At 35.6% G+C, this 26,971-nt stretch overlaps 1 protein-coding gene across 1 annotated transcript in view; it reads left to right on the top strand.

The window, feature by feature from the left end:
• The window catches only part of XPOT (exportin for tRNA), a 38,044-nt gene extending 11,073 nt beyond the window's left edge, over positions 1–26,971 (top strand). Inside the window, exons 5-25 of the mRNA XM_081081235.1 lie at positions 595–664; positions 1,690–1,908; positions 3,137–3,321; positions 3,402–3,570; positions 5,281–5,517; positions 6,618–6,656; positions 6,791–6,853; positions 7,810–7,934; positions 8,551–8,695; positions 8,849–8,968; positions 9,343–9,437; positions 10,667–10,736; positions 12,440–12,678; positions 13,504–13,789; positions 15,470–15,659; positions 16,219–16,335; positions 16,510–16,625; positions 17,252–17,299; positions 20,273–20,344; positions 21,784–21,840; positions 26,359–26,971. Coding sequence (XP_080937361.1) covers positions 595–664; positions 1,690–1,908; positions 3,137–3,321; positions 3,402–3,570; positions 5,281–5,517; positions 6,618–6,656; positions 6,791–6,853; positions 7,810–7,934; positions 8,551–8,695; positions 8,849–8,968; positions 9,343–9,437; positions 10,667–10,736; positions 12,440–12,678; positions 13,504–13,789; positions 15,470–15,659; positions 16,219–16,335; positions 16,510–16,625; positions 17,252–17,299; positions 20,273–20,344; positions 21,784–21,840; positions 26,359–26,385 — 2,689 coding nt within the window. The 3' untranslated portion in view covers positions 26,386–26,971. The remainder of the gene's footprint in view (positions 1–594; positions 665–1,689; positions 1,909–3,136; positions 3,322–3,401; positions 3,571–5,280; positions 5,518–6,617; positions 6,657–6,790; positions 6,854–7,809; positions 7,935–8,550; positions 8,696–8,848; positions 8,969–9,342; positions 9,438–10,666; positions 10,737–12,439; positions 12,679–13,503; positions 13,790–15,469; positions 15,660–16,218; positions 16,336–16,509; positions 16,626–17,251; positions 17,300–20,272; positions 20,345–21,783; positions 21,841–26,358) is intronic.

The following is a 26,971-nucleotide window of genomic DNA, read 5'->3' as shown; positions in this document are numbered from 1 at the left end:
ACATCCAGTTTATAGCTGTATTTTGATTTGTCCCAAGTGTTTTAACAATGCTGAATTTGTTGGTTACATGTAAATATCCAACATTTTACAGGGAAAACAAAATAGATTTCCAGTTTCTCTGAAAATATCAGAAGATGTAGCAATACCGCGCCTGTTTTCTACATGACAGCTCTCTGTAAGAGTTGAGCGGCAGCATGGGCACTTGTATTCAGAACCCCTGCTTTAATTAGGTGAAAACAATGAATCATAGCTCAGAGGACCCTTCGTCTGTCTATTGATTTATTCTGTAAACCACAGATCTCAGAAGATGGACTTACTTCCATTTGAAAAAATTGTGTAGCTGCCATTTTTTCTATGTGAACCTAACCACAAATTAAACTAATACCAATATTGATACTCCACCTGCCACTGTGACACTTATCATTTTTCCTTAAAGCAAGTGATGAGAGAGAGGCATTATCAGTTTATTTTAGAGAACTTCAGATAATTGAGTGTTATACAAATTTTCCTTTTCAAATATATGAGGTTCTTATTTTTTAAAACCGCAGACACCAAATATAGCCATTATTATTTTTTCTTCTCTATTTTGAACAGATATTCAGAACTAACTACTGTTCAACAGCAACTAATTAGGGAGACGCTCATATCTTGGCTTCAAGCTCAGGTAAAATTGTAATTTCATTTAGTACCTCAAATTGCCAGATATTTAAATTTTTATTTTTGCAAGCGTTTGCAACTTTATGTCAATGTGGATCATTTACCCTCTATTTCATCCTGTAGCTTTCTTAGAAAGTACTGGTTTTGAAGATCATGGGTAGACGAAAGCTTAGCAGTAATTTTAAATTGTATCAATAACTGAAACTATCCATCAATAACTGAAGCTTTCCATGACACGTTGTGGAGACTTGGTTTTAAAATGTAATTTTTTTTTTTACTACTTGACAAAAGCGGCTTTCTGTTCACTCTTAAAGGTGACCCCCTCGTATGGGGAAGTAAAGTACAGCATAGGGAATATTGTCAATAATATTGTAATAACTATGTATGGTGCCAGTTGGGTACTAGACTAATCAGGGGGGATCACTTTGTAAATTACATAAGTGTCTAACCACTATGCCGTGCACCTGAAATTAAATGAAATTGAATGTCAACTGTAATTGAAGCTTTCTTTTTAATGTTAAAAATCTTTTAAAAAACATAAAAATGAATCCTCCTGGACAACCTCTTCACAAAGACCCCATTTCAAAATGGCCAATCAAGTTCTTAATTCATAATATGTTCTTATTTGTTAATTTTGGTTAATGTACATATAAAGCAGTTGTATAGTTAGAAATTTTATTTTCCTATAAAGAACAAGCAGCTAGAAGAAAAACAATTGAATTTTTTCCTTCAGAAAATTAATAGGAACTGGTAAAACTCTACGCCTGAAACTTTTCTCTAAAAGTGTGAGAATGGAAAAAAATAAAGTGTGAGAATAAGAAATAACCATCAACATGTTTGTTCATTTGATTATTCCCCATCTGCTCAGTTGCTTAAATACTTTGGTCATTTTTAAGCATATTGGTTGCATAGCTAATCTAGACCATGTTGAAGTTTGATATGTTTTTTGCCTGTTAATGATAAATAGGAAAACCAAGTGTTTGAAACTTTTTAATTTACATTTAATTTCACGGACTGTTCTCTGATTGTCAGATGCTGAATCCTCAAGCAGAGAAGACCTTTATACGAAATAAAGCGGCCCAAGTCTTCGCCTTGCTTTTTGTTACAGAATATCTCACTAAATGGCCCAAGTTTTTTTTTGACATTCTCTCAGTAGTGGACCTAAATCCAAGGGGAGTAGATCTGTACCTCCGAATCCTCATGGCTATTGATTCTGAGTTGGTGGATCGTGATGTAGTGCATACATCAGAGGCAAGTAACTTCCCTTTAATTTTTAGTTTTTTTTGTTTTGTTTCTTTAATTTTATTTATTGATTTGAGAGAGAGAGAGAGAGAGCAACATCAATTTATTATTCCACTTATTTATGCATTCATTGGTTGCTTCTTATATGTGTCCTGACCAGTGATTGAACCCACAACCTTGGCATATTGGGACAGGCTTTAACCAACTGAGCTACCCAGTTAGGGCCTAATTTTTAGTTTTTAATATATATTTTATAGGAGATAATGGGCACATAATAAAAGGAGCATAAGTCTTATTTTTGAGACAAACTTTCTTAAGAATAATTATAGATTTATTCAACATTTTGAATTTTGTTTTACAAAGGAACTTAAATTTGTCTTCTCTCCCCCATGTAGGTTGAAATTAGAGTAGTTAGATTTTTCTTTTTTTACTAGGTGAGCACTTATTCCTGTGAAATACACACATTTTTTTTCTCCTGTGAATTTGTAGGGATGTGATCTATATTGACTGCTGCTGTGTATTCGCTGGCTGAGGAAGAAGCATTGCTTATGAATCGGTGCTGGGTTCTTCTTTATTCTCAGTCACATAGCCCATTGCCTTATATAGTTCATGGCCTGATGTAATTTTTTCTAATTGATTGATTTTAGAGGGAGGAGAAAGGGGGGAGGGAGAAAGAGAGAAAAAAACCACATTGATTTGTTCCACTTACTTGTGCATTCATTGGTTCATTCTTGTCTGTGTCCTCACTGGGGATCAAACCCACAACCTTGGGGTATTGGGACGAGACTCTAACCAACTGAGCTACCGTCCAGGGCTTTGTCTCCTTATTAAAGAACACAACAGAAATAGTTTAATTCAAGTGTTTATAATAACTTTAAATTCATTGTATGTCAAACATTTATAAAGGTTATTTTCATGCGTTTAATTTATTGCCATTTAACTTAAACATCATGTTTGTATTATATTGAGCAATACTCAATTACTTAAGATTTCTAAATAATGCTTATTTATAGTTTATGTTTAATAAGAGATCAAGTCTAGCACTGAGGAAGAGAATGGAAAGAGGAAATAGAAAGAATCACCGGGTATGATTTTAGAGCTGATAAATAGGAAATGTGTTGAAAGTCTGGAAGTTTAGTGGTGAGGTAATTACTGTGGGCAACTATTCAGATGTCAAACATTATTTTGTGAGGTACTCTGCTTTGATCGCATATAAGGTGTTTTGTTTGGTTTTTAGGAGGCTCGTAGAAATACTCTAATAAAGGATACCATGAGGGAACAGTGCATTCCAAACTTGGTGGAATCATGGTACCAAATCCTGCAAAATTATCAGTATACTAATTCGGAAGTGACATGTCAGTGCCTTGAAGTAGTTGGGGCTTATGTATCTTGGATAGACTTATCCCTTATAGCCAATGATAGGTAAGTATAAGTCTATTTTTAATATATTAGCCTGCAAAATACATCAATTTGAAAACATAACAATTTTATTCCATTGCCAGGTTTATAAATATGCTGCTAGGTCATATGTCAATAGAAGTTCTACGGGAAGAAGCATGTGACTGTTTATTTGAAATTATAAATAAAGGAATGGATCCGGTTGATAAAATGAAACTAGTAGAATCTTTGTGTCAAGTATTACAGTCTGCTGGGTTTTTCATCATTGACCAGGTCAGTAAATTTATATATAAAGTTTTTTAAATTGTTAGAACAAACTAGGATAGATAGTAATTTAAATATGCTTTCTTTCTTTTTTTTTAATATATATTTTATTGATTTATTACAGAGAGGAAGGGAGAGAGATAGAGAGTTAGAAACATCTATGAGAGAGAAACATCGATCAGCCGCCTCCTGCACACCTCCCACTTGGGATGTGCCCGCAACCCAGGTACATGCCCTTGACAGGAATCGAACCTGGGACCTTTCAGTCCGAAGGCCAGCGCTCTATCCACTGAGCCAAACTGGCTACGGCTTTCTTTCTTTTTTTGTTGTTGGAAACTCCCCTTGAAATTATAATAATGAAACACTGCATCTCGAAAGCCATAATATTTCTGTAGCATTTGTTTTAGGCAATGGATTATACCAATTCTTAAACTTGAAAATCTGGGATGGTACCTTTGAATGTTCATTTCTAACAAAGTCCTGGGTGATGCTGATACTACTGGTCCACAAACCATACTTGTAGCAAGAGACTATACTATTTACATGACAGTGCATTTTGACCAAAATTAGACTTGGCTATAATTGTTACATTTTCATCATACTTTTGAATGGTTACTTATTTGAGTTGTTAGAATTTAATTCCAACAGCTTTGGGTGTGGTAAAGTAGTAATTTAGATACACAATTGGAAAGTTTTAATTTTACCTATGACAGTGATAAAGAATTACAGAGAAATCTTTGTACTGCTGATATGTTATTAGCATAACTCTAGTGTTTTCCTTGCTGACAAACAATATTGTTTTCTTATACTGCTAATAATTGTTTTATTTAGTCCCTGGTAAAAGACCTAAAATAATGAAGTTAAAAATATATTTCTATAGCAGAACATTATAAGGATAATTAATGGAAAAAATCTAAGTTTGAGTTCTGGCTCTAACTGATATGACCTTAGGTAGGTAATTATAATAGCAGTATCTCTTTGCAGCAATAGTTAAGGCTCAAATTAAATAGCATCAGAAAGCACTGTTGTAAGTTGTTACACATACTTTGATTTTATTAAAGCATATTTACTGAATTCAGTAGTTTAAAGAGAAGGTTCTAAAACCATATGTCCCTATTTTTAAGCTTTTATAAAGTCAGCAGTGTTTATAGTACTGTAATCGTTAAAAACAGTTGCTTTAGCCCTGGCCAGTGTGGCTCAGTTGGTTGAGTGTCGTCCCATGCGCTAAAAGGTTGCCAGTTTGATTCCTGGTCAGGGCACATGCCCAGGTTGTAGGTATTTTTTATTTTTATTTTTTAAATATATTTTTATTGATTTTAGAGAGGAAGGGAAAGGGGGAGAGAGATAGAAACATCAATGATGAGAGAGAATCATTGATTGGCTGCCTCCTGCATGATCGGGGCTCGAGCCCACAAGCTGGGCATGTGCCCTGACCAGGAATCAAACCGTTACCTCTCAGTTCACAGGTCAAGGCTCAGTCACTGAGCACACAGTCCAGGCTGTGGGTATTTTTTTAAGTTGCTTTAAAGAGTACTAGTGTATAATAATGGTAGAAGAATTCAAATCTAAAAATTTCCCAGTCAAAATGTTAGAATTGTTAAATGTTAGTTTAAAATTGAATCCTTTAATTGGCATTTGATTCATTCTAAAGTTTAGGGTTTTTCCTCTTTACTCTTAGGTGTGTGATTTTAAATTGAGGACTGCCTTGATTCCTTTCAGGAAGAAGATGTTGACTTCCTTGCCAGATTTTCTAAACTGGTAAATGGAATGGGACAGTCATTGATTGTTAGCTGGACTAAATTAATTAAGAATGGGGATATCAAGAATGCTCAAGAGGCACTACAAGCTATTGAAACAAAAGTGGCGCTGATGTTGCAGCTACTAATTCATGAGGATGATGATATCTCGTCTAACATTATTGGATTTTGTTATGATTATCTTCATATTTTGAAACAAGTGAGTCTTTATTTTAACTTTTTGTCCAGTGGATAATATAGAAGGGTCACAAAGAATTGGAAAATAACAGGAAAAATGAAAATAGCCCTAATTCTAACACCTAATGACATTTGCTGTTATATATTAATGTATTTCCTTTTTCTTTTCTTTTTTAAACTTTTTAGCCAGAAAACAAATTTCCAGGTTCTATAATTCAAAAGACTAATAATAAGCTTCAGAATTAATGATAGGTTTAGGTTATTTTTATTTTTGAATTGTGTTTATTTCTAAATACAGTAGATTTGTTGTTAAACATATTTTATTTTATTAATTACATATAAATAATTTTTATACAATTAAAATTTCCCCCCAGAGAATTACTTTCAATAAGAACTTAAAATGTAGAGGGTATTAGTCTCTATATTATAGCATGTAGCCTTTTTAAGAATAAGTAACTTCCCATTACAACATTAGGTGAGAGAACCATTCCTATTTTATTTATATTGATTAGTTTAATCAAGTCAAGCGTAAAATAATTTTTTTTCCACACTGAGTTTAGTTTCTGTTTGTTATAACGCCTCTATGCATACTTTAAGACATTTCCAGCAATGGGGAAAGGTATGAAGAAAATTCAGATCACTATTGGTAATTCCACTGTGTATCCCATAGTGGATTCTTAGGCCTTTTTTTGCCTTGTTCAAAACAAGGCAAGATTATACTTACTGTCCAATAACCTGCTTCTTTGCTGAAAGAATTATAAGTATCTTTAAAAATCAAATTCATTTATATGTCTTTGCCTGCATTTCAAGTTATTTACCAGAAATGGAATTGCTAGATCTTAGGTACATTTTAAATACAGGATGGGACAAAAGTAGGTTTACAGTTGTGAGTATGCAGAACACAGAATTTATTCTTGTGTTATTATTTATTAATTATTGTATTATTTTCCATACGAACAACTGTAAATGTACTTTTGCCCCCACCCTGTATAGAAAGGAGCTGCCAGACTACCCTCCAGAAAAGTGTGCATGTTTTTAAAAATGTTAATCTATTAGAAAAATATTCTGATGAGTAAGTATAACTTTAGGAAACCTAACAAATTATTGCTTACTTTTTAACAGCTTTCAGTGCTCTCGGATCAGCAGAAAGCTAATATAGAGGTAATTGACTTCTTTTTGCTTCTTTTAAACTGGTAATAGTATCTGTGTCTACAATCTGCCTTTAAATATAGCTTAACTTCTGATTTTATGAAATTAAAGGAGACTGACAAAAGGTATTTTATTCCTAATTATAGGCAATCATGTTGGCCGTTATGAAAAAATTGACTTATGATGAGGAATATAACTTTGAAAATGAGGTGAGAATTTTTCATTGAGGAGAAATCAGTTTTAATTTCATTGTTTACTTATATCACATTAATATTTCAAGTTTTGATTATTTTAGAGTTCTTTAAAACAAGATATATTTTTAAAATTATCCTGGTTATATTAACCTCAACTGTACGTAGAATTAATGGAAGCCTCATAATACTTCACACATTTGGTACTTTTTAAAAAAACATTTCATAGCATTGATCTTTATATAATATTGACAGTATTTTTGGTGATCTTATCTTACTTTATATTTAACGAGAGTGATAAATTGAGGCCCAGTTGGTGGAACTCAGATCATAAATGTGTATGGGAGAGTGGGAATGAGGTATTTAACGGCCTGGACTTGTTCTGGTTAGAAGTCTTGTCTAGGATTGCTAGAGAATCAGCTTCCCATCAAACACAAGGTCATCAGGTGCTTCCTAGTAATTCAGTCATGACATAATACTGTTTAGTAGTGTGCTGGTGACCTATTCCTTTCTTTGGGCATTCAGAAACTTTGGACTATAAAAGGATAATGGTGATGCTAACCAACACACTGTGTACTTAAAGTGCCAGGCTCATTACATGTAATAGCTTCTATCATACAATATTATAGTTTTTACAGTGAACAGAAAGATACAAGGAATATAAATAAGGTGCTGAAGTTCTCACAAAACCCAATGTGAACCTCTTCTGACTCTAGATTCTTATCCTTAATTTCCTTCCTGTACTATTTCTGGTTCTGGCTTTCAAGATCTAGGACTATGTTCAGAAATACTTATTTGTGAGCAGGGGGGGGAAGGTCTACTAAGCCTAGTAAGTTTTCCTGTATAAATGAATATTGGTGAAATAAATGAAAGTATTAAATTTTTAAGTGCAGAAAACTAATGACAGTTCACCATTTACATGAGTTTTATAGTCTTTTATGTTTTTAAAATGAGAATTTTAAAATCCATCATAGGGTGAAGATGAAGCCATGTTTGTAGAATATAGGAAACAACTGAAGTTGCTGTTGGACAGGCTTGCTCAAGTTTCACCAGAGTTACTGCTGGCTTCCGTTCGTAGAGTTTTTAGTTCTACACTGCAGTAAGTTATTGTTTTGGTAACAGGTCATCTCTTTCCTTTTCTCCCTGGTGATGGTTTACAATAAGTGATTCACTACTTTATTAACCTGTGGGACTTACTAAGATTTTATGTGTATCTCTGAAACAATGCACTTAATCACCTTGATTTTTCTTGATCCTTGAGGGGAAACACTACTTTTTAGAACATAAATAATAAAATGGATAGCATCAGTTATTTCTACCTTTTGGTATAAATTATATTGCCTGGCAAAGTTAACAATATCTGCCCTAGCTGGTTTGGCTCAGTGGATAGGGCATCAGCCTGTGGACTGAAGGGTCCCAGGTTCAATTCCGGTCAAGGGCACATGCCCGGGTAGTGGGCCTGATCCCCAGTGGGGGGTTGGGGGGGTGGGGCTTGCAGGAGACAGCCGATCAATGATTCTCTCCCATCGATGTTTCTCTCTCTCTCCCTCTCCTTCCTCTCTGAAATCAATAAAAACATATTTTTAAAACATTAACAATATCTATGACTTCTTAATATTAAAGAGGCTTTTGTTGGTGTCTTTTTATCCTTTGCATTACTAATTTTGTATAAAAAGTGTATGTTCAGGTCTCAGTAACATATTATGCCTTGGTAGGAATTGGCAGACTACACGATTTATGGAAGTTGAAGTAGCAATAAGATTGCTGTATATGTTGGCAGAAGCTCTTCCAGTATCTCATGGTGCTCACTTCTCAGGTGATGTTTCAAAAGCCAGTGCGTTGCAGGATATGATGCGAACTGTAAGTATACTGAAAATAATTTATTTGAACATAATTTTCTGTTTTCACTATAAGCTAATCGGAGTTTCTTATTAGAGTTTAGTGTCTGTTAAAAGGGGGCATTTTGGTATTACAATACATAAAGATAGATTTCTTAACTTTTTCTTGCTCCAGTTGGTAACATCAGGAGTTAGTTCCTATCAGCATACATCTGTGACATTGGAGTTCTTCGAAACTGTTGTTAGATATGAAAAGTTTTTCACAGTTGAACCTCAACACATTCCATGTGTACTAGTAAGTAAACATTTTACTTATTTTCAATGTTTGTTATTTTCCCATGTATTTCAGCTCATGAGCAGATATTATTCTATTTTTCTTTTATAACTTTTTCCACAGCCAGAGGTTCTCAAAAACTTTTTTTCAGAAACTCTTGAATGCACTGGCACTAACCCCCCTTCCATTAAAAAAATTTTCTGTCTAACCAGTCACCTAAAGTCCTCAAGGGTCTATTTGTGTGTTGAGTAAGGTTTCTTGTTATATATAGTATCTGGTTCTTGCCTTCGAGAAGCTAAGAAAAAATTTTTGATATAAATAAAAATGTTTCATAAAAGTAGCAACAGGAGTTTTAAACAAGTGCAGCAAAAGTAAAAGTGTCTCTGTTTCTCTAGATGGCTTTCTTAGATCACAGGGGTTTGCGGCATTCCAGTGCAAAAGTGCGGAGCAGAGCTGCCTACCTGTTTTCTAGGTTTGTCAAGTCTCTCAAGTAAGTACAAAATTTCAGCTGTTACATTTTATTCTTATATTTAGGACTAGGGGCCTGGTGCACGAAATTCGTGCACTGGGTGTGTGTGTGTGGAGGGGAGTGTCCCTCAGCCCAGCCTGCCCCCTCTCACATACTGGGAGCCCTCAGGCGTTGACCCCCATCACCCTCCAATCGCAGGATCGGCCCCTTTCCCAGGCCTGACGCCTCTGACAGAGGCGTCAGGCCCGGGCAGGGGACCCTCATTTCCCCCCATCACTGGTTCTGCCCCCAGCCCAGGCCTGATGCCTCTGGCCCAGGCGTCAGGCCTGGGCAGGGGACCCCCAAACCCCTCCGATTGCTGGCTCTGCCCCTTTCCCAGGCCTGATGCCTTGGCCAGAGGCGTAGACCCCCATCACCCTCCGATCGCCTGATCAGACCCTTTCCCAGGGTTGGCGGCGTGAGTGGGGCGGACACCGCAGCCGCCCCGCTGGCCCGCATCCGGATCTGCAGGCCGGATCGGGTCCGGGCAACCGCTGGCACTCACGCCCCCTACCCGCTCTCTGATGGCGCTGTACCATCCTGCCTGCAATATGCAAATTAGCCGCCATCTTTTTTGGCGGTTAACTGCCAATCTTAGTTGGCAGTTAATTTGCATATCTCACTGATTAGCCAATGAAAAAGGTATCGTTCGTACACAAATTACCATTTTTCTCTTTTATTAGTATAGGATTATTAAATAGAACATATAAATTATCTTCTAAGAACCTGTGGTAGATTTGGTTCTTTCTGTTCTAAGGCATTTTTTAAGTATTCCTTTTTTGTATCATGATGTTAGGACTTTTTTTCATTCTCATTAATTTACTTTATTCATTAAAAAGTGATTTGTTTGCATACTTGTATATGTAACACTAGTCACTAATAATATTATGTAATTACATAACCAATAGTTTTATTGCTATGGATCAATAGTATATGGCTTCTTTGAAATTCTAAAGAATATATTCCTTGGAAATAAATTTTTAACCTAACCTGTTTTATATCCTTTACTAGTACCAGTTTTTGGCATGAAAACTATTCATTCTTAGGCTTATAAGGTTGTAATTTTTAAAAATCATCATTAGTCTTAATCACATGTGACTAGCTTAGAACTGATTTTTTAGTTCTGCCTTAAAGGGAGATTTAGTGTTTTTAGCAACTTTTCAAGCACTATTACTTATGTTATTGTGATTTTCCTTTTTGCCTTTATTCAGTAAACAAATGAATCCATTCATTGAGGATATTCTGAATAGAATACAAGATTTATTAGAGCTTTCTCCACCTGTAAGTACCTATTCTTCCAAATTACAGATTTTCCTTAGATTTTGAGGCCACATACACCTTTAGCACTAATACTTTCGTGGGCTTTTTTTTTTAATGAGGGTGGTGTGTGCAAGGGTTAATTCTGTTTACCAACACTGTTGAGATAGCTATAATAATAAAAGCCTAATGTGCTAATTAGACCAGACCTCCTTCCGGACGAAGCCGCTGCTGCTGTGAGGGGAGGGCTCCAGCCGTCCGTGGCTGCGAAGGCCTACTCTTGCACGTATTTTGTGCATTGGGCCTCTAGTAGTAAATAAAACAGTAATAGAAGTAGAAAAAAAGCAAGAGTTGACCGACAAATTTGGCAATATGAGAAATAGTCTGCTTTCTCTATACTGTTAAATGTTGATGAAGTGTTTTATGGAGAAGGAAAAATTCAGTTTCCAAATTATTTAGTACTATGATCATATTGGGCCTTCTCAGTGACTGCTGATGTTAGACTGAAGCTTTTCTGTGTTTAATTTTTCAGGCTTAGGATAAAATTTTGATGCTGGTTTTTCTGAATATTTTGGTGTCCATTTCACTAGAAAGATTTAAGTTGGGGTGCTTTGTAAGCACATCTTGATGGATATTAGTACATGTTTTTGTTTAAAGCAAATACTGACATTGACTCAATTCTTTTTCACTTTGATACAAAATATTACTAGAGCTGCCATTTAAAAAGTGTTGAACAAAAATAGTACTTTTGTTCTTTTAAGTAAATACCAGCACTTAGGGTTCACAGCTTATGTAATTTCACTGCATGAAAGGTTAGTAGTGAATTTTATGGTTAAAAATTATCTTTGTCTACATACTAGAAAAGCTGATATATAAAGTAGTTCATGCGGTTATTGCCAGTTTTCCTTGGCAGTTTCGGTAACCCAATTTTTGGGTACCTTATATTTCTGTAGCACTTTATCTTTGTATCCTCAACTCCTAGAGCATTGATTAGTCTTAGTGCTACTTAAAAATGCTTTAGTTACTTCTAAATTGGGAATTTTTTTTTTTAAGAAATGAGAACATGACATAATTTATCTGTTTTTAGACAAGGTTTTATGTATTTCTTAATAGGGAGCTTGAGTGTTGGACCTAGAAGGGCCTCTGATATTTCCCCACACTTCTCTTGGCCTCCCCTACTGCATTAAAAAATAACAAAATTCAGTAAAAGTGACCCATATATGGGATGCCTGCTTATGCCTGAATGAGATCTGGTTTTGTATTTGCAGTCTTATTTTCAAACGTTTTAAAGTAATAACCATTGTGAATCTGCATATGTATTTATTGTGTGGTTTTTGTTGTTATTCAACTCTTAAACACTCTTTAAAATATTAACTTGTGTGAAGCCTTTGTACTAACGTTCAAAGTACCTTTGTACACCTCATTTTTAGCCACCGGCTATCTTACAAATAAGAGTTTTACAAGAGAAAACAAGGTAGAAGGCTAACTAATAATTATGACTATTTGAAAAGTCTTGAAAAGGGTAGAATTAGACCCACGATCTCTTTACCTCTACTTCAGTTTTCTTTCTGTTATATGGTCTTAGGAGAATATTTGTTTTTATAAGCACTCAACCTACTTTTTAATAGTGAGTTGATGTCATAGATTACATCTCTCGCTTTTGCACTTTGCTTAAATGAGAGGACTTAAATGTGGAAAAACTTGAGTGAGACTAAATTTTATTTTAGGAGAATGGTTACCAGTCTTTGTTGAGCAGCGATGATCAACTATTTATTTATGAGACAGCTGGAGTGCTGATTGTTAATAGTGAGTACCCAGCAGAACGGAAGCAAGCGTTAATGAGGAATCTGTTGACTCCACTAATGGAAAAGTTTAAAATTCTGTTAGAAAAATTGATGCTGGCGCAAGATGAAGAAAGGCAGGCATCTCTAGCAGACTGTCTCAATCATGCTGTTGGATTTGCCAGGTGAGTTAAGATTATTGAGTGAGTATTACACAGACAAGACCATTTATTTGTCTGCATCTTTTAGAATTGGGTACATATCCAAGATTCCAAAACAGGATTGTCTAGAGAATTACCTAAGCTTTCTTTTCTAAATCTAGTGAATTAGAAGACTTAGCTGAAGAAGGGAATAGATTACGTAACATTCTGCATTTCTGTCTTGACAACTGAGTCCTTAACTTTGACTTCTTTGGTGTAAATTGATTGTGTATTTAAGGGGATTAACTAAAGTGTTTATATATCAGTTACTAATTGGGAAATCTTGGTGTTCGGTTTTGGTATCTTAAAGAGTAGGTCCTGAGACTTCTTTTTACCTGTTGCATTGTGTCCTGAAGACCACCCAAGCTGCTATTTCTTTCTCTCTACCCATAACTTTTATTGGCAAACAGTAACAGCATATAAGTTGTAGTGGTTGCTGATTATAAGCTATATAAAGCAATTGCTCTATGGAATATTTCAGTGCAAAAGCTAATATTAGAGAGTTGTAGAAATAACTTGATTCTAAAGATTGTTTTCTAAATTTAAATGGGTAATTTGCAGATTATGTAGTAGGACAGCCTGGTGATAGTAAGTGGATTTCCCCCCTCTTTTCTGCATACTTCATCAGTAGGATTTTAATAAAACATTTAGATGGATTCAGATTAGAGGATTATAGTAACTACATCGCATTCATTTAGAATTGTCTACCAGTTTTGTTAGTTTTGTAATTTATCGTGCATTGTTTTTTATTACTCCATAAAATTTTTAAAGAATAAAGTTAAAAATAGTTGCCTTATTTTACTTATCTAGTCGGACCAGCAAAGCTTTCAGCAACAAGCAGACTGTGAAACAATGTGGCTGTTCCGAAGTTTATCTGGACTGTTTACAGACATTCTTGCCAGCTCTGAGTTGTCCCTTACAAAAGGATATTCTCAGAAGTGGAGTTCGCACTTTCCTTCATCGCATGATAATTTGCCTAGAGGAAGAAGTTCTTCCGTTCATCCCATCTGCCTCAGAACACATGCTGAAAGATTGTGAAGCAAAAGACCTTCAGGAGTTCATTCCTCTTATCAACCAGATTACAGCCAAATTTAAGGTACCACAAACCTCAGAGCATCCCCTGGCTTAAAGATCTTCCCCTGACTTAAAAGATTAGGTGTATTTATCTTTAGATATACACATTGTCCCCCAAAAGTGCATATACACACTTTGAATAATTATAAAGGCAGTGCTTATTAACATATATTTTATTTTCAAAATTGAGCTATCAGCTGTTAAAGTGTGTATACATTTTGGGGGGGATACCCTGCATTTTGACATTTGCCCCCTTGGTTTGTTTTTGTAAATATGAGTTACTTGTGGGCATGGATTGTGTATTTTTATCATCCCTAATATCTGGCACACTCCCTGACACATAAGACATGCTTAATAGATGCTTTAATAAAAACATACATACATTATCTGTTTTATGTAGCAGAAGAAAACAATTACTCTTCTGTTTTAGAAAATCAAATAAAAACAGCATTGAGTACTACCTGTCTAAAGAGGTAAATAAAAAGCATTGTAATTTGGGTGTCCACACAGGAGTTTAAAAGTAATGTAATGTACTAAAGTTGGTTTTGTGTACAAGGAGATTTAAGTCAAGTATAAGCTGACTAATAAGAATGGCTAACACACAGTGCTTTCTGTGTTCAAAATGTGTTCTAAGCATTTTCCTGCACATTAATTCATTTGATTCTAGGAGGTAAGTATTGTATTTTATAGATGAAGAAACAGACACAGAGAAGTTAAGGATTACCCAATGGCATATAAAGGCTGAGCACCCAAGCATGTAACTCCATTTATAATTTAGCAAGAGAATTAATATTGTGAAATTTAAATTGAAAATAATCCATGGCAGTATTTGATTGTGAAATATTTCTGGGTCCCTACCATTTTTCTTATTATTATTTCTTAATTGTTTATCAAGAGAAACTATTTCTTAGCTCAGATATTCATGTTTCCTAGATCAAGAATACAGGTAAGTGACAAACTCCTATGGAATTCAACCCAAAGAAATTCTTTACATAGCACGATCACTTTGCACTCTAAATGATGCCAGCCTTCCTCATCTCCTCAAAATCTTGCATGGAATCATAACTTCTGTAGAAATCTGCATATGCCTTCTTTCTTGGTTCAGCCACACCAGCCTTACAGGAAGCTGCCACCCCCAGGAATACAGTGATGGCTGCAACAATATGAAATGTTGGCCATGCAGCTGAGGCTTTGACAAAGCACTGGGAGACATGGTAGTTACAGTCTCCCCCTCCGACGCCCTTCCTGAGGGAGACCTGGACCCGGCTCCCTACTGTTTTAACGTGGATCTTGAACTGTAGGAAATTGGTTGAATTTAATAATGTATATGTTATGTAGATTTTGTTTTAACTTTAATATTTGCTAAGTGAATTGTGTAAATATTCCAAATAGAAATTCTTAAGAAAGACTTTAAAACACGTTTTTCCTAAGTTACATTTATTTTTTTAATTGAGGTATAATTGACATACAACATTAGATTAGTTTTAGGTAGTATACAACATCAAGAACCAGTCTTTGTATATAGCAAAAGCCTAGTTAACAGCCGTCAATAACATTATTTCAGAATATTTTTTCTTGTGATGAGAACTTTTAAGATTTTCTCTTAGAAAACTTTTCAGATATGCAATACAGGATTATTATTAAGCTTCATAATAATTTTCTTACTCATTTCTGAAGTAGTAGTAATATTTCTTATGTTCAGATACAGGTATCTCCATTTTTACAACAAATGTTCATGCCTCTACTTCATGCAATTTTTGAAGTGTTGCTTCGACCAGCAGAAGAAAATGACCAGTCTGCTGCTTTAGAGAAGCAGATGTTGCGGAGGAGTTACTTTGCTTTCCTGCAAACAGTCACAGGCAGTGGAATGAGCGAAGTCATAGCAAATCAAGGTGGGGATGTGTGTGATGCCTAAATTGTCTGCTGATGTCTTTGTCACAGTTATGCATCTGTGTGAGCAAGAGTTAGTTAACGTAGACACTAAACTTTCGGAGTGTTGTTGTATATGGACCCCCTAGGATGACTGCTCATTATTTCAAGGAGGGAATTACTTTCAAGTTGAGGGCCTTAAAACTAATTGGTATTCAGTTCCCTTTTTCCTAAAGTAGTATTCTTTAATTGGTTCTTTAGTATTAAAAACAGCATGGTGGTTACTGCTAGAATTGACTTGACAGTTGAGTCTTACTGATTAATTTGCCATTTTCAAATTAAAGATAAATGGGACTGGATAGATCAATGTAGATAATTTTGCAATATAGGAAATCCAGTGGGTAAGATGACAAGGGAATAGTGATTTTTCAATACTTTATGCTTAAAATTAAGGAGTACAGTTAATAAAAATTGAGGGATCTTATCAACTCTGTAAATGCTTTTGTCTGGTTACTATATATGGAATGAGAGTTTCAGGTTGCCTTTCCAGTTCTTAAAGTCAAGGTTTTTTTCCCTTCTCAGGTGCAGAGAATGTAGAACGAGTTCTAGTTACTGTGATTCAAGGAGCAGTCGAATATCCAGATCCAATTGCACAGAAAACATGCTTTATTATCCTCTCCAAGTTGGTAGAACTCTGGGGTAAGATGATTTTTTTTTTTAAGCTTTATTCCCTAGCCTGTTTCCTAAGAGTCTCAGAGATGAAATAGATCCCTAGCCCTCACAATAGACAGGAGCGGGAGTTGATTTCCCCCAATGATAAATTATAATTGACTTTTTTTATATACAAGATGAAAATTTGAATTCTCTTGACAGGTGGTAAAGATGGACCAGTGGGATTTGCTGATTTTGTTTATAAGCACATTGTCCCTGCGTGTTTCCTAGCACCTTTAAAACAAACCTTTGACCTGGCAGATGCACAAACAGTATTGGTAAGCACCCAGGAATCTTTGTTTACCTTGTGTGGATCTTATGTGTTTTAACTAAAAATTTCTTTAATGCCAGGTTGATTTTATTAGGTTTCATTGCTTTTTTTCTTCTTCTAATTTAGTAATTTCAAATTAGGATTCATTTTTAAGAGATTGATGATACCTCTGGACCTTTTGTGGATTCTGACTAAATCACAATGCTAAAATTGATTATATAAAATCCAGCTCCTACAACTTTAATGACCAAGACTCTTTCTAGGACCGTGAAAGAGCGCATACTACCAGTAGTCTAAAGTTTTATTAGTTTCCTATTACTGCTTTCACTCTAAACTGGTGCTTAATGTTTTTTTCTCACTAGTAAGAGTAACTTTCTCTTCTTTGTATGATGGTTCCCCCAAATCTCCAGGGTGCTTAATGTCAAGCAGTTGCCTTTTACTCCCTTCCCATAGCCAAGTAAAAGCTAGATTTCATAACTATAATTCACTACATTGAGACAGCATTTTTGTGTTTTTATATTTTCTGTTCATCCTTTCTTTGAAGAGAAATGAATAGTGGTCAGGGACGTAAAAAGAGAAGTGGATCAGTAACCAAGAATTGACTATATTAAATTCTTAAACTTGTTTACACAGGCTTTATCTGAGTGTGCAGTGACACTGAAAACAATTCATCTCAAGCGGGTAAGCTTTGGACCCCATGCTCGTTCATTTTCATCTCACTTGTATATTTGTTATGGTTTTAAATCTGTTTGACTTGTTTTTGAAAGCTGTATCCTTTTTTTCCCTAATGTTTGTATTGATTTTCAGAGAGGGGACGGGAGAGGGAAAGAGATACAAACATTAATAATGAGAGAATCATTGATTGGCTGCTTTCTGCACACCCCCTCAGTTCAGGCAGAACTGAAGTTAATTACCTTTTATAAAAGAAACAGCTTTCTCCCAACCAGTGTGGTTCAGTGGTTGAGTGTTGATCCATGAACCAGGAAATCACGGTTCACTTCTGGTCAGAGTACATGCTGGGGTTGCGGACTTAATTGCCCCCCATGTGGGCTGTTCAGGAGTCAGCCAATTGATGTTATGCTCTCAAATCGATGTTTCTCCCTTTCCCTTTCTCAATAAAATAAAATAAGATAAATAAAATAATAAAATTAAAAAAACATTTATTTAAAAAAAATTCTCCCTTATTTGTAGATCTTAGAATCAGGAGAGACCCGTGCATAATAGCTTAATGGGATGGGATGGATTAAGTAAGTTCTTTAAATAGATATAATGTATTCATATGTATTAAATGTAATATTGTGGAACTAAAGAAGAAGGAGCAACTTGGCCTCAGAGCAATCTAAGAAAGCCATTAGGAAGACAATTTTTTTTTTTGTTTTAAATATATTTTATTGATTTTTGACAGAGAGGAAGGGAGAGGGACAGAGAGCCAGAAACATCAATGAGAGAGAAACATCGACCAGCTGCCTCCCGCACACCCCCCACTGGGGATGTGCCCGCAACCAAGGCACATGCCCCTGACCGGAATCTAACCCGGGAACCCTCAGTCCGCAGGCCGACGCTCTATCCACTGAGCCAAACCGGTGCTGGCGGGGAAGGCAATTTTTAAATTTTTTTTCTGACCTTAAATATAGATTCATTGGACTGACAGGAGGAACTGGCATTCTGGGCAAAGTTAAGCAGTGTGTGGAGACAAATAAGACATCGCATGGTAGATTTGGTAGAAAATAGTGTTAACATGTTTAACTAAAGTATGAAGGCAGAAGTAACAGCTGAAAGCTGAAATGGGACTAGGTGCGCTCTGTGTGTGAAAGGTTGGGTTATAATTTAGGATAGCTAAGTCAGAAAAGAATGTTCAGAGAACAGTTTGGAATATGGTCTGAACCAGTTTAGGACTAAATACTGATTTTGGAGTTCCAAGTGTGTAGTAGTCAAGATGAAGTGAGACTTTCTAAGACCAGGACAGAAAGAACCTTGGCTAAAGTAAGAGTTAAGGGGACACTAGAAGTAGAACCAAAGTTGTGAAAGCTAAGGGAGGAGAGTCACAAAAGAGCACATGGGTTGAACATTATTGGATGCTAGAGAATCAGGATGAGGAATGATAAAAAAAAAAAAGAAAAGTATGGTATTTACAGTTTAGAAGTATTTATCTTGTCCTTAGAAGCTCTCGTTTAGACACACAGAATTGAATCAAGTGGAATATTTGAAAATGTTTTGCTTCATTTTATTTTTTTCATTTATTCACTTGACTGACTTCCTCTTAAGGTAGAAGTTTACTTTACCTGATTTAAAAAGTAAAACAAGTATACTCTATTTTTAAGTGATAACAGTGGGGTTGTATGAGATGATGAGCAGTGCATGAACAGTTAAGTTTAGGGAGAATAGACTAAAGAAAAAGGTGAGAAGGAAAGTTGAAGGGATAAGAAATTTTCACAGTGAAACGCTACCTCCTCTCAATTAGGAACGGCCTTCCTTTGAAGAGTAAATTGTGACCTAGGTCCATTGGGTTAGAGGCCCAGGAATCAAGGTAGAAGAAGAAACATAAGGAAATTGTTTGATTCAGGAGCAGTAGTACTAAACAAGAAATGAGGTGTTAATGCAGGGAGAAGTGTATTGAGGAGAGATGGATTGATTTAATTTTGATAATGGTTAACTTTCAGTTGGACCAGGTTGAAGTCATCTGCATATTAAAGCCTTTTAGTCAGGTTCCTGTTTAAAAGTGAAATTAGCTTTTTTAACTGTTGGATTTATTACCTTTGCTTGAGGCCTCTCTCTCAGAAGCACACTGCTATAGGATAACTACTTTCAAACTGTATCCTCAGTTTCTTTATAGTTGGTAAGAAGCGGTGGGGGAGTCAGGGCTAGTTTGTGGAAATTTTCACTCTTCCCTTCACCACACTTAACCCCAAAATGCCCCAGAAAACTACTGTTACAGTTTTTAGCACCTAGAAGTACTAGAAGATAGCAATGTAGAGCAATGGTTTTAGAAATCAGGTGACCTGCTTTTTAGTACAGATTTAATCAGCAGACTGGACAAATAATCCTATATTTCTGGGTCTTGGTTGCCTCATCTGGCTACTAAATTCCTTTTCCCTACTTTGTGAGCAGAAAAAGGAAGTTGTGTTTTTATTTGTATTACCTTCTAGCCTATCATTTTGATCTTTCTTGCTTGTATTTTAGTTTCTAAAGATAGGCATTACTATGGTACTGCCTTATAGTCCACCCAGTGGTGGATTGAACAGGAGCACTTCTGTTTGCTGTCTCCTTTCAGTGCATAGAAGACATTATGACCCGAGTTTAAAAGAATATTTGTTTAACCTTTAGCACTACATCACACTGAGTAGTGTTTTGTAGCTAGTAAATACTAAGTGCTCTTCAAAAGCTTTACATTTCTAAATTCATCCAATCCTCCCAATAACTCCGTTTTTTTAGATGGGGAAACTGAGGCTCAGAGAAGTTAAGTAACTTGCTCAGGTTACCAGAAATTTGCCAGAGCCAGTCTTCAAAACAAAGCAGACTTTGGTTTCAGAGCCTGTTCTTAATCACAGTACCGTATTGTGTTTAAAGTATACATATGTTGCTCCAATTTCTTTTAACGCATTACTGATGTCAAGGAAGAAAATAACTTAGTTATAACCATCTTTTCATTTTCAGGGCCCAGAATGTGTTCAGTATCTTCAACAAGAATACCTACCTTCCTTGCAAGTAGCTCCAGAGATAATTCAAGTAAGAGCTGCCCTAGCAGATTTTCCTCTTAATTTAATTAAAGAAATATGACTATAATTCAAACTAAATTTTGATCCAAGAAAGCCAAACTGCATTCAAGTTGATGTTTTACTGTGTGTAGGATAGCAAGAGCCCAAACTTGGGAGAGGGAGGGGCTCTGAAATTGAATAGGAAAAATTGTATTTTTATCTTCACTAACCCCATGTGTTTAAAAACCATTCTAAAAGGGGACCATGGCCCACGAATCTGTTCTGAAGGTTTATGCCAGGTAGTTCATTTTATATGTGCTTGCTTTGTAAACCTGAAAGTATATTTAGAGGTAAGGGGCTGGAAAGCTATCTCATTTTTGCACTATTACAGAATAATCTTTAATGGCAGTTAGTTATTTTCTTGGCATATAGTTATCCAGACTGCTTGTCCTATAGCACATAGATCTGATACAGTGTCAAAGTTTTGATTAAAACTAGTTAGAATCTCTTGTGTAGACTCTAAGAATTATCAACAGTGATTTATAATGCTATTTTATAAGAGGCATTGAAAAAATTGAGTGAAAAATCGGATAGACCTCACATTAGAGTAATCGTCAAACTCATTTTTAATGAATTTATGGTCTCTATAACACATCATCTTTAACTTTATAGATATTAATGAATTTTCTCAGTTATTACTTATAAGCTAATATTTTATTAAAACAATAAATTACTAGTTACTCATGTGATCTTAATGCTCATGAAAATAGAAATATGTCATTTGATTTTGAGTAGCTAATATTCTCCAGATTGCTGACTGAAACAAAATTATATTTCTATCTAATAATTTGATTAAGAAGGATAAGGATTTGGTCTGGCTTTGCTCAGTTACTAAGAATGGCCATAGCAGTGTAGTTTTTATCCTTTAGGTAGGAGAGCCTTATTCTCAAAAGTGAAAGCAGCCTGTCTGAAAAATATTAAACTTGAGAATACTATGTAACCTTTTTTGGTGAGGAACTGTTCAGGTTAATTTTGATGTTACAAATATTATAGGTTTGAAGCAGGGTGCAAATGCATCATAGATAAATGGATAATAGAGTGTGCTATGTATACACAATGGATTATTATTCAGCCTTAAAAAAGAGAAATGCTGTCATATACTACAACTTGGACAAACCTTGGAGGTTATGCTAAGTGAAATAAGCCAGTCACAGAAAGACAAGTTACAAAATTCTAATTATATTGAAGTACCTAAAGTAGTCATACTCTTAAAAACAGAAAGTAGAATGGTGGTGGCCAGGGACTGGACTGTGTGGAGAGTTGCATTGTGCGTATAGTTAACACTGCTATACTGTACACATAAAAAATGCTTAAGATCACAATTTTAAAATGGTGCGGTGGATTTGAATTATTATGAATTTAATACAAATAGATTGATTCTCTTCTTTTCCCCCTTCGTGGCTCCCCAAGGAGTTTTGTCAAGCTCTTCAGCAGCCTGATGCTAAAGTTTTTAAAAACTACTTAAAGGTAGGTATTTGGAAAACTTATATATCTTCATATAATTAGGAAATGTTTCAGAGCCAAGAGAGAATATATATTACTAGTGGCCTGGTGCACAAATTCACACACATTGAAAGGAAATTAATTAGAAGAAATGTTTTAATATTGCTATTACCCCTTTCTCTATGATAGAAGTATCAGAGATGAAAGAAAATTAGTAAAATGTGTATGAAAATAATATATAAATTGATTAATAAATAATAACATAGCAACAGCAAAGACATAAAAAGAACAAAAACATGATATAAAAACAATGATTGATAAATTGATTAAACTTATTCTAACACTGAGGCCAGTGTCAGATGGGGACAAATCAATTTTTGGAATCAGAACAACCTCTCCTCCGCAAATCCTGTTAATACTTCAGCTTCAATTATGTTAGGTCACAATATTTTGATAATAAATCTAATACCATTACAAAGACCCCCATTTACCATTAAGATTTGTCAGCATGATGATTGCACCTACTTTCAATTCTAATTTACGACATGGCATTCCCGAAGGAGTAACACTTTTAAGAAATTCGATGGGAAAATTTTCCTTTTCAGCATCATCGTTGAATCTAGTATTATTGCATTAAGACACACTGTCATCTCTGAGTCTTTTTTTTTTTTTTTTTTTTTTTTTTTTTTTTTTTAATATGTTTTATTGATTTTCTACAGAGAGGAGAGGAGAGGGATAGAAAGCTAGAAACATCGATGAGAGAGAAACACCGATCAGCCGCCTCCTGCACACTCCCCACTGGGGATGTGTCCACAACCAAGGTACATGCCCTTTACCGGAATCGAACCCGGGACCCTTGAGTCCGCAGGCCAACACTCTATCCACTGAGCCAAACCGGTTCTGGCCATCTCTGAGTCTTAAAGCGGTATCTGTTCCCCAGCCTTTTCCACTATGTGAGAAAAGAATAGGATACTGATTTTTTTCATTTTAGTGGCATTCGGATTATTGGGATCTGGTTTACAATGAATGAGCAAGTCCCTTTCAAAAGGAGGTCCTCTATCTTAGTTTCTGATTATGACGGCAACCTTGGTTACCCAGGGATAATTATCTCTACCCGAATCACTATTACGATCATATTTAATCGCCATTGTTACTTCCCTGCGACACTGCCGCTTTCTTGCAGCTTCAGAATGTCAACAGAAACAACCAAATTCACGATCATTGATGATAGATTGAAACACACACGTGCAATTGGCGCCAGGAGAGCTTTATATGTATCACACGTGCACAAGTCAACTTAGCCTTTTATAGATATAGAACAAACTTACTTAGTCCTGCTTTCGGATGTAGCTAAACTTTTTTCAGTCCAGTAAAGCACTCCAACTTCTCTTTCAGGTAATTGTCAGCAACACAGCAGTAAATATCAACACAAAGCGGATTATTATTGTAGATCATGCAGGGAGAACAAAGGGTAAAATATTTAACTGCAGCAGTGTTTGACTATATTCTGTGCAGTGAGAAAACGTGAAGTCATTTTCAAGGTTCACCATTTCTTTTCAGTCGGGTGAAGTTTCTAAGCTTTCTAAATCTCCATTTTCCAGCTAATGAAAAGAAATTAGGATTCCACCCAGTCTCCCATCTACCTACTCCAGGACTCTAGTGAGGATCAAATGAGATGCGCACGGGAAAACGCTTCACAGACATTTAATTATAGTGTAAAGTGTTTCCACCTGCATATAAAGCAAGTCCGTGTTCCTGGGCTGAAGAAACTGCAAGGAGGCTAGTCGATAGGGAGAGGAAGCCAGGTGTTGCTATTTGATGTCATTACCCGGATGGTCTGGACACTTAGCATATTAGCCTTTTATATAGATAGGATACTGTAGTTTGTTTTGCTTTGTTTTTTTAGTCCTCACCCGAGGATATGTTTTCATTGATTACAGAGAGAAGGGACAGAGACAGAGACAGAAACATCCATCGGTTGCCTCCCGTACTGTCTGCTCCCCCACTGGGAATTGAATGCACCACCCTTTGGTGCACAGGATGACTCCAACCAACTGAGCCACACCAGCCAGGACTCGGGCTGTTTAATCAACTATTACTTATTTTGGGATCTCTTTGCTCTAAAACATGCTCCTAAGAATCTATAGTTATGGATGTTATACTTTAGAGTCTTCTGTGAAACCCCTTTCAACTGAACGTAAGATCATAGAGAGTTGGGTAAGAATACTGAATGTGTATGTGCCTGAGCATTTGGTATGAAAATGCCAGTTTTCTTTTACAGTTTCATGATGTAATGAAATAGGAACAAGTAAATAGGAACAGCTTCCCATATTGAGTTGAAAGGAAGAATCTAAAAATATAAAAACGGAAGTATGAATTACTTGGGTGTATCCTATCTTGAAACTTGAATTGTAAAACATACAAAAAGTAGAGTCCTCAGATTTGGCCAGCAAGGCTCTTTATACATTTGTATAATCACTGAATTTTAAAAAACGCTCCAAATTGGGAAGAAGTACCAAATATTTATTTGGTATTATATTTATAATTCTTGAGACAGCACTATTTTGCTTTCACCTAAGTAGTCATTCAGTACATCCTGACTGCTTTTTATGTAACAGGTACTATGCCAACTGCTGCAAATACCAATGAGTAACTTTTCCTGCCCACAAGGAGCTCCTGGGCTGGATTAGGAACTATTCTTTATTTTTTATTTATTACCTTCAACAAATCTGAGGACAAAGCACCATGCTAAATGTTTTGGTAGCAGGTAATTTAATGAATAGCTACCTGGTAATTTTGCCCAAAGCTTTCAAAAGAATTTATAAGTCAAGGGGCTTTGCCGAGTTTAAGTATCCTATCCTTTGACTTTGGTTCTAAACTCTTTCCTTGTCAGTTTTTCCCCCAGTAGTAGTAGTAGTTTGTCAGCTTAAACTGACAAAAGGATTTGTGAGAAGAATGTTGAGAATTACTATTTATCATCATGAATCCTCCCACTCCCATTTCCCCATAAAAGCAAAGTGCCTGTGAAGATAACCTATTAAATAACTAATCAATCAAACTGCATTAAAGGATTCAAAAAATTATAACTATTAGAGGGGTCTGTAACAGCAGATATATGTACATTGTAGCAGGTTTATGCTCCAAACATATAATTTATTCAAGCAGCATTCATAAAATGTCTTTCTCCCAAGTCCAACTTCTCTATATTGATAGCATTAAGTCATTGGAAGCATCATTCTTCTAGTTTGAAAAACTGAAGTTCCTTCTTTCATGCCTACTCCCTTCATGCCTGATGGATCCTCGGATTCTTTGCAGATTCTTCCTCCTCATTCACTTGCTGTCCCTTCCTTTCTATCTGGGATAGGCTTGTTATCTCACTGATCTCCCTTCCCTTGTTCTCGCCAAGCAGGTCTATTTGAAAACACTGAACAGACCCCTGAAATTCATTCCCCTAATTCATAACTTTCAAAGCCTTCTATTGACTAAAAATACATTCATGTTTCTTAGTTTGGCATTCAGTGTTTTTTCATATATATTTTTAAAATATATTTTTATTGATTTCAGAGAAGAAGCAAGAGATAGAAACATCAATGGTGAGAGAGAATCATTGATCAGCTGCCTCCTGCACACCCCTACTGGGGATCAAGCCCACAACCCAGGCATGTGCCCTGACCAGGAATCGAACCATGACCTCCTGGTTCATAGGTTGACACTCAACCAACCACTGAGCCACACCACCTGGGCTAAAAGTATTTTTTTAAGTTTTTTTTTTTTTTATTTTATTGATTTTAAAGGGGCAGGGGAGAGAGAAACATCAATTTGTTGTTCCATTTTATCTATGCATTCATTGGTTCACTCTTGTATGTGCCCTGACTGGGGTTTGAACCTGGGCCTATCAGGACAACACTAACCATCTGAGTTTCCTGTACTTTTTAATAATCAAATAAATAATAAAATCCTTAAAGGATAACAACTACTATCTGTAGCTTTGACTTGTTTCTTCCTCAAAATTTAATTTCTCAGCATTAATTTTGATAGTAGTGCCAGTCAGCAAAATGTGTCTAAAGCATGTTTTCCTCTGATCACTTGACTCTCATAGCATTAGTGTAAAACTTTATTTCAACTTAATATTGTCACCATAAGTTATCTATAGACTTTATCAAATTGTCCAAAAGACAAAGTTCTTGTATTATGTGTGAATTTATGTGAAATGTTTTAAATACATACGCATTTTTTAATATGTTTTTATTGATTTGAGTGAGAGGGAAACATTGATGTGAGAGAGAAATATCGATTGGTTGCCTCCTGTAGACCCGTTACCAGGGATCAAGCCTGCATGCTGGGTGTGTGCCTTGACCAAGAATTGAGCCAGCGACCGTTTAGTGCATGGATCACACTCAATCAAGTGAGCCACACTGGCCAGGGCAATATCTGCTGAATTTTACAAAAGAGTAACTAGCACTCAGCAACTTAAAGCCATTCTTAAGTGAAAGGTGGTATTTTCGGACATTAATACTGACTGTACCGTTACTTTATTTGCAGGTGTTCTTCCAGAGAGCAAGGCCCTAAGAACTGGATCTCCCTGTGCCTACTTCATGATCAGGATTTATGATCAGAAATTCCAGTTAATAATTTATAAAGAAGTAGTTTTGTGTGCCATTCACACTGGTCTTTTTAACTTGGCTCTGAGCTTATTGTAGTATATGTATTGGGATTTTTCTGTAAAATGTGTGTAATTTTCCCTAAATACGGGTATGTGACAACAAGAGAAGTTGCTTGCATGCCGATTCAAATTGTTCTGTATAAAAAAGCTGTTAAAAGATACAGCAGAGTTATCCTAGTACCATTTTATTTTTACTTGAAACTTTTAAGTCCTTTAAAAACCATAGCAGGAAAAACTGTACTTTTTTAAATTGCAGAATATAAAATGTTTGAAATTTTAAATTTTCTTTTATGTGTGCAAAGTATGGGGGTGGGATACAACAGATCAAAACTAATTTTTTGTAGATAGCCATTACATTTCTTTAAAATGTTTCAATGCCAATAAGTATTCTACAAAAAAAAGAATGGTTTCATAAATTAACTGATTTAAGAGTAGGTACCAGTATTACACATTTTTTTATAAAAAAAAATAAAATAAATTTTACATAGTGAA

Source organism: Myotis nattereri, assembly GCF_964212035.1.
Source record: "Myotis nattereri genome assembly, chromosome: 2".
NCBI lineage: Eukaryota > Metazoa > Chordata > Mammalia > Chiroptera > Vespertilionidae > Myotis > Myotis nattereri.
The sequence above is the reverse complement of the archived record's forward strand: the minus strand, read 5'-3'. Positions and strand labels throughout refer to the sequence as shown.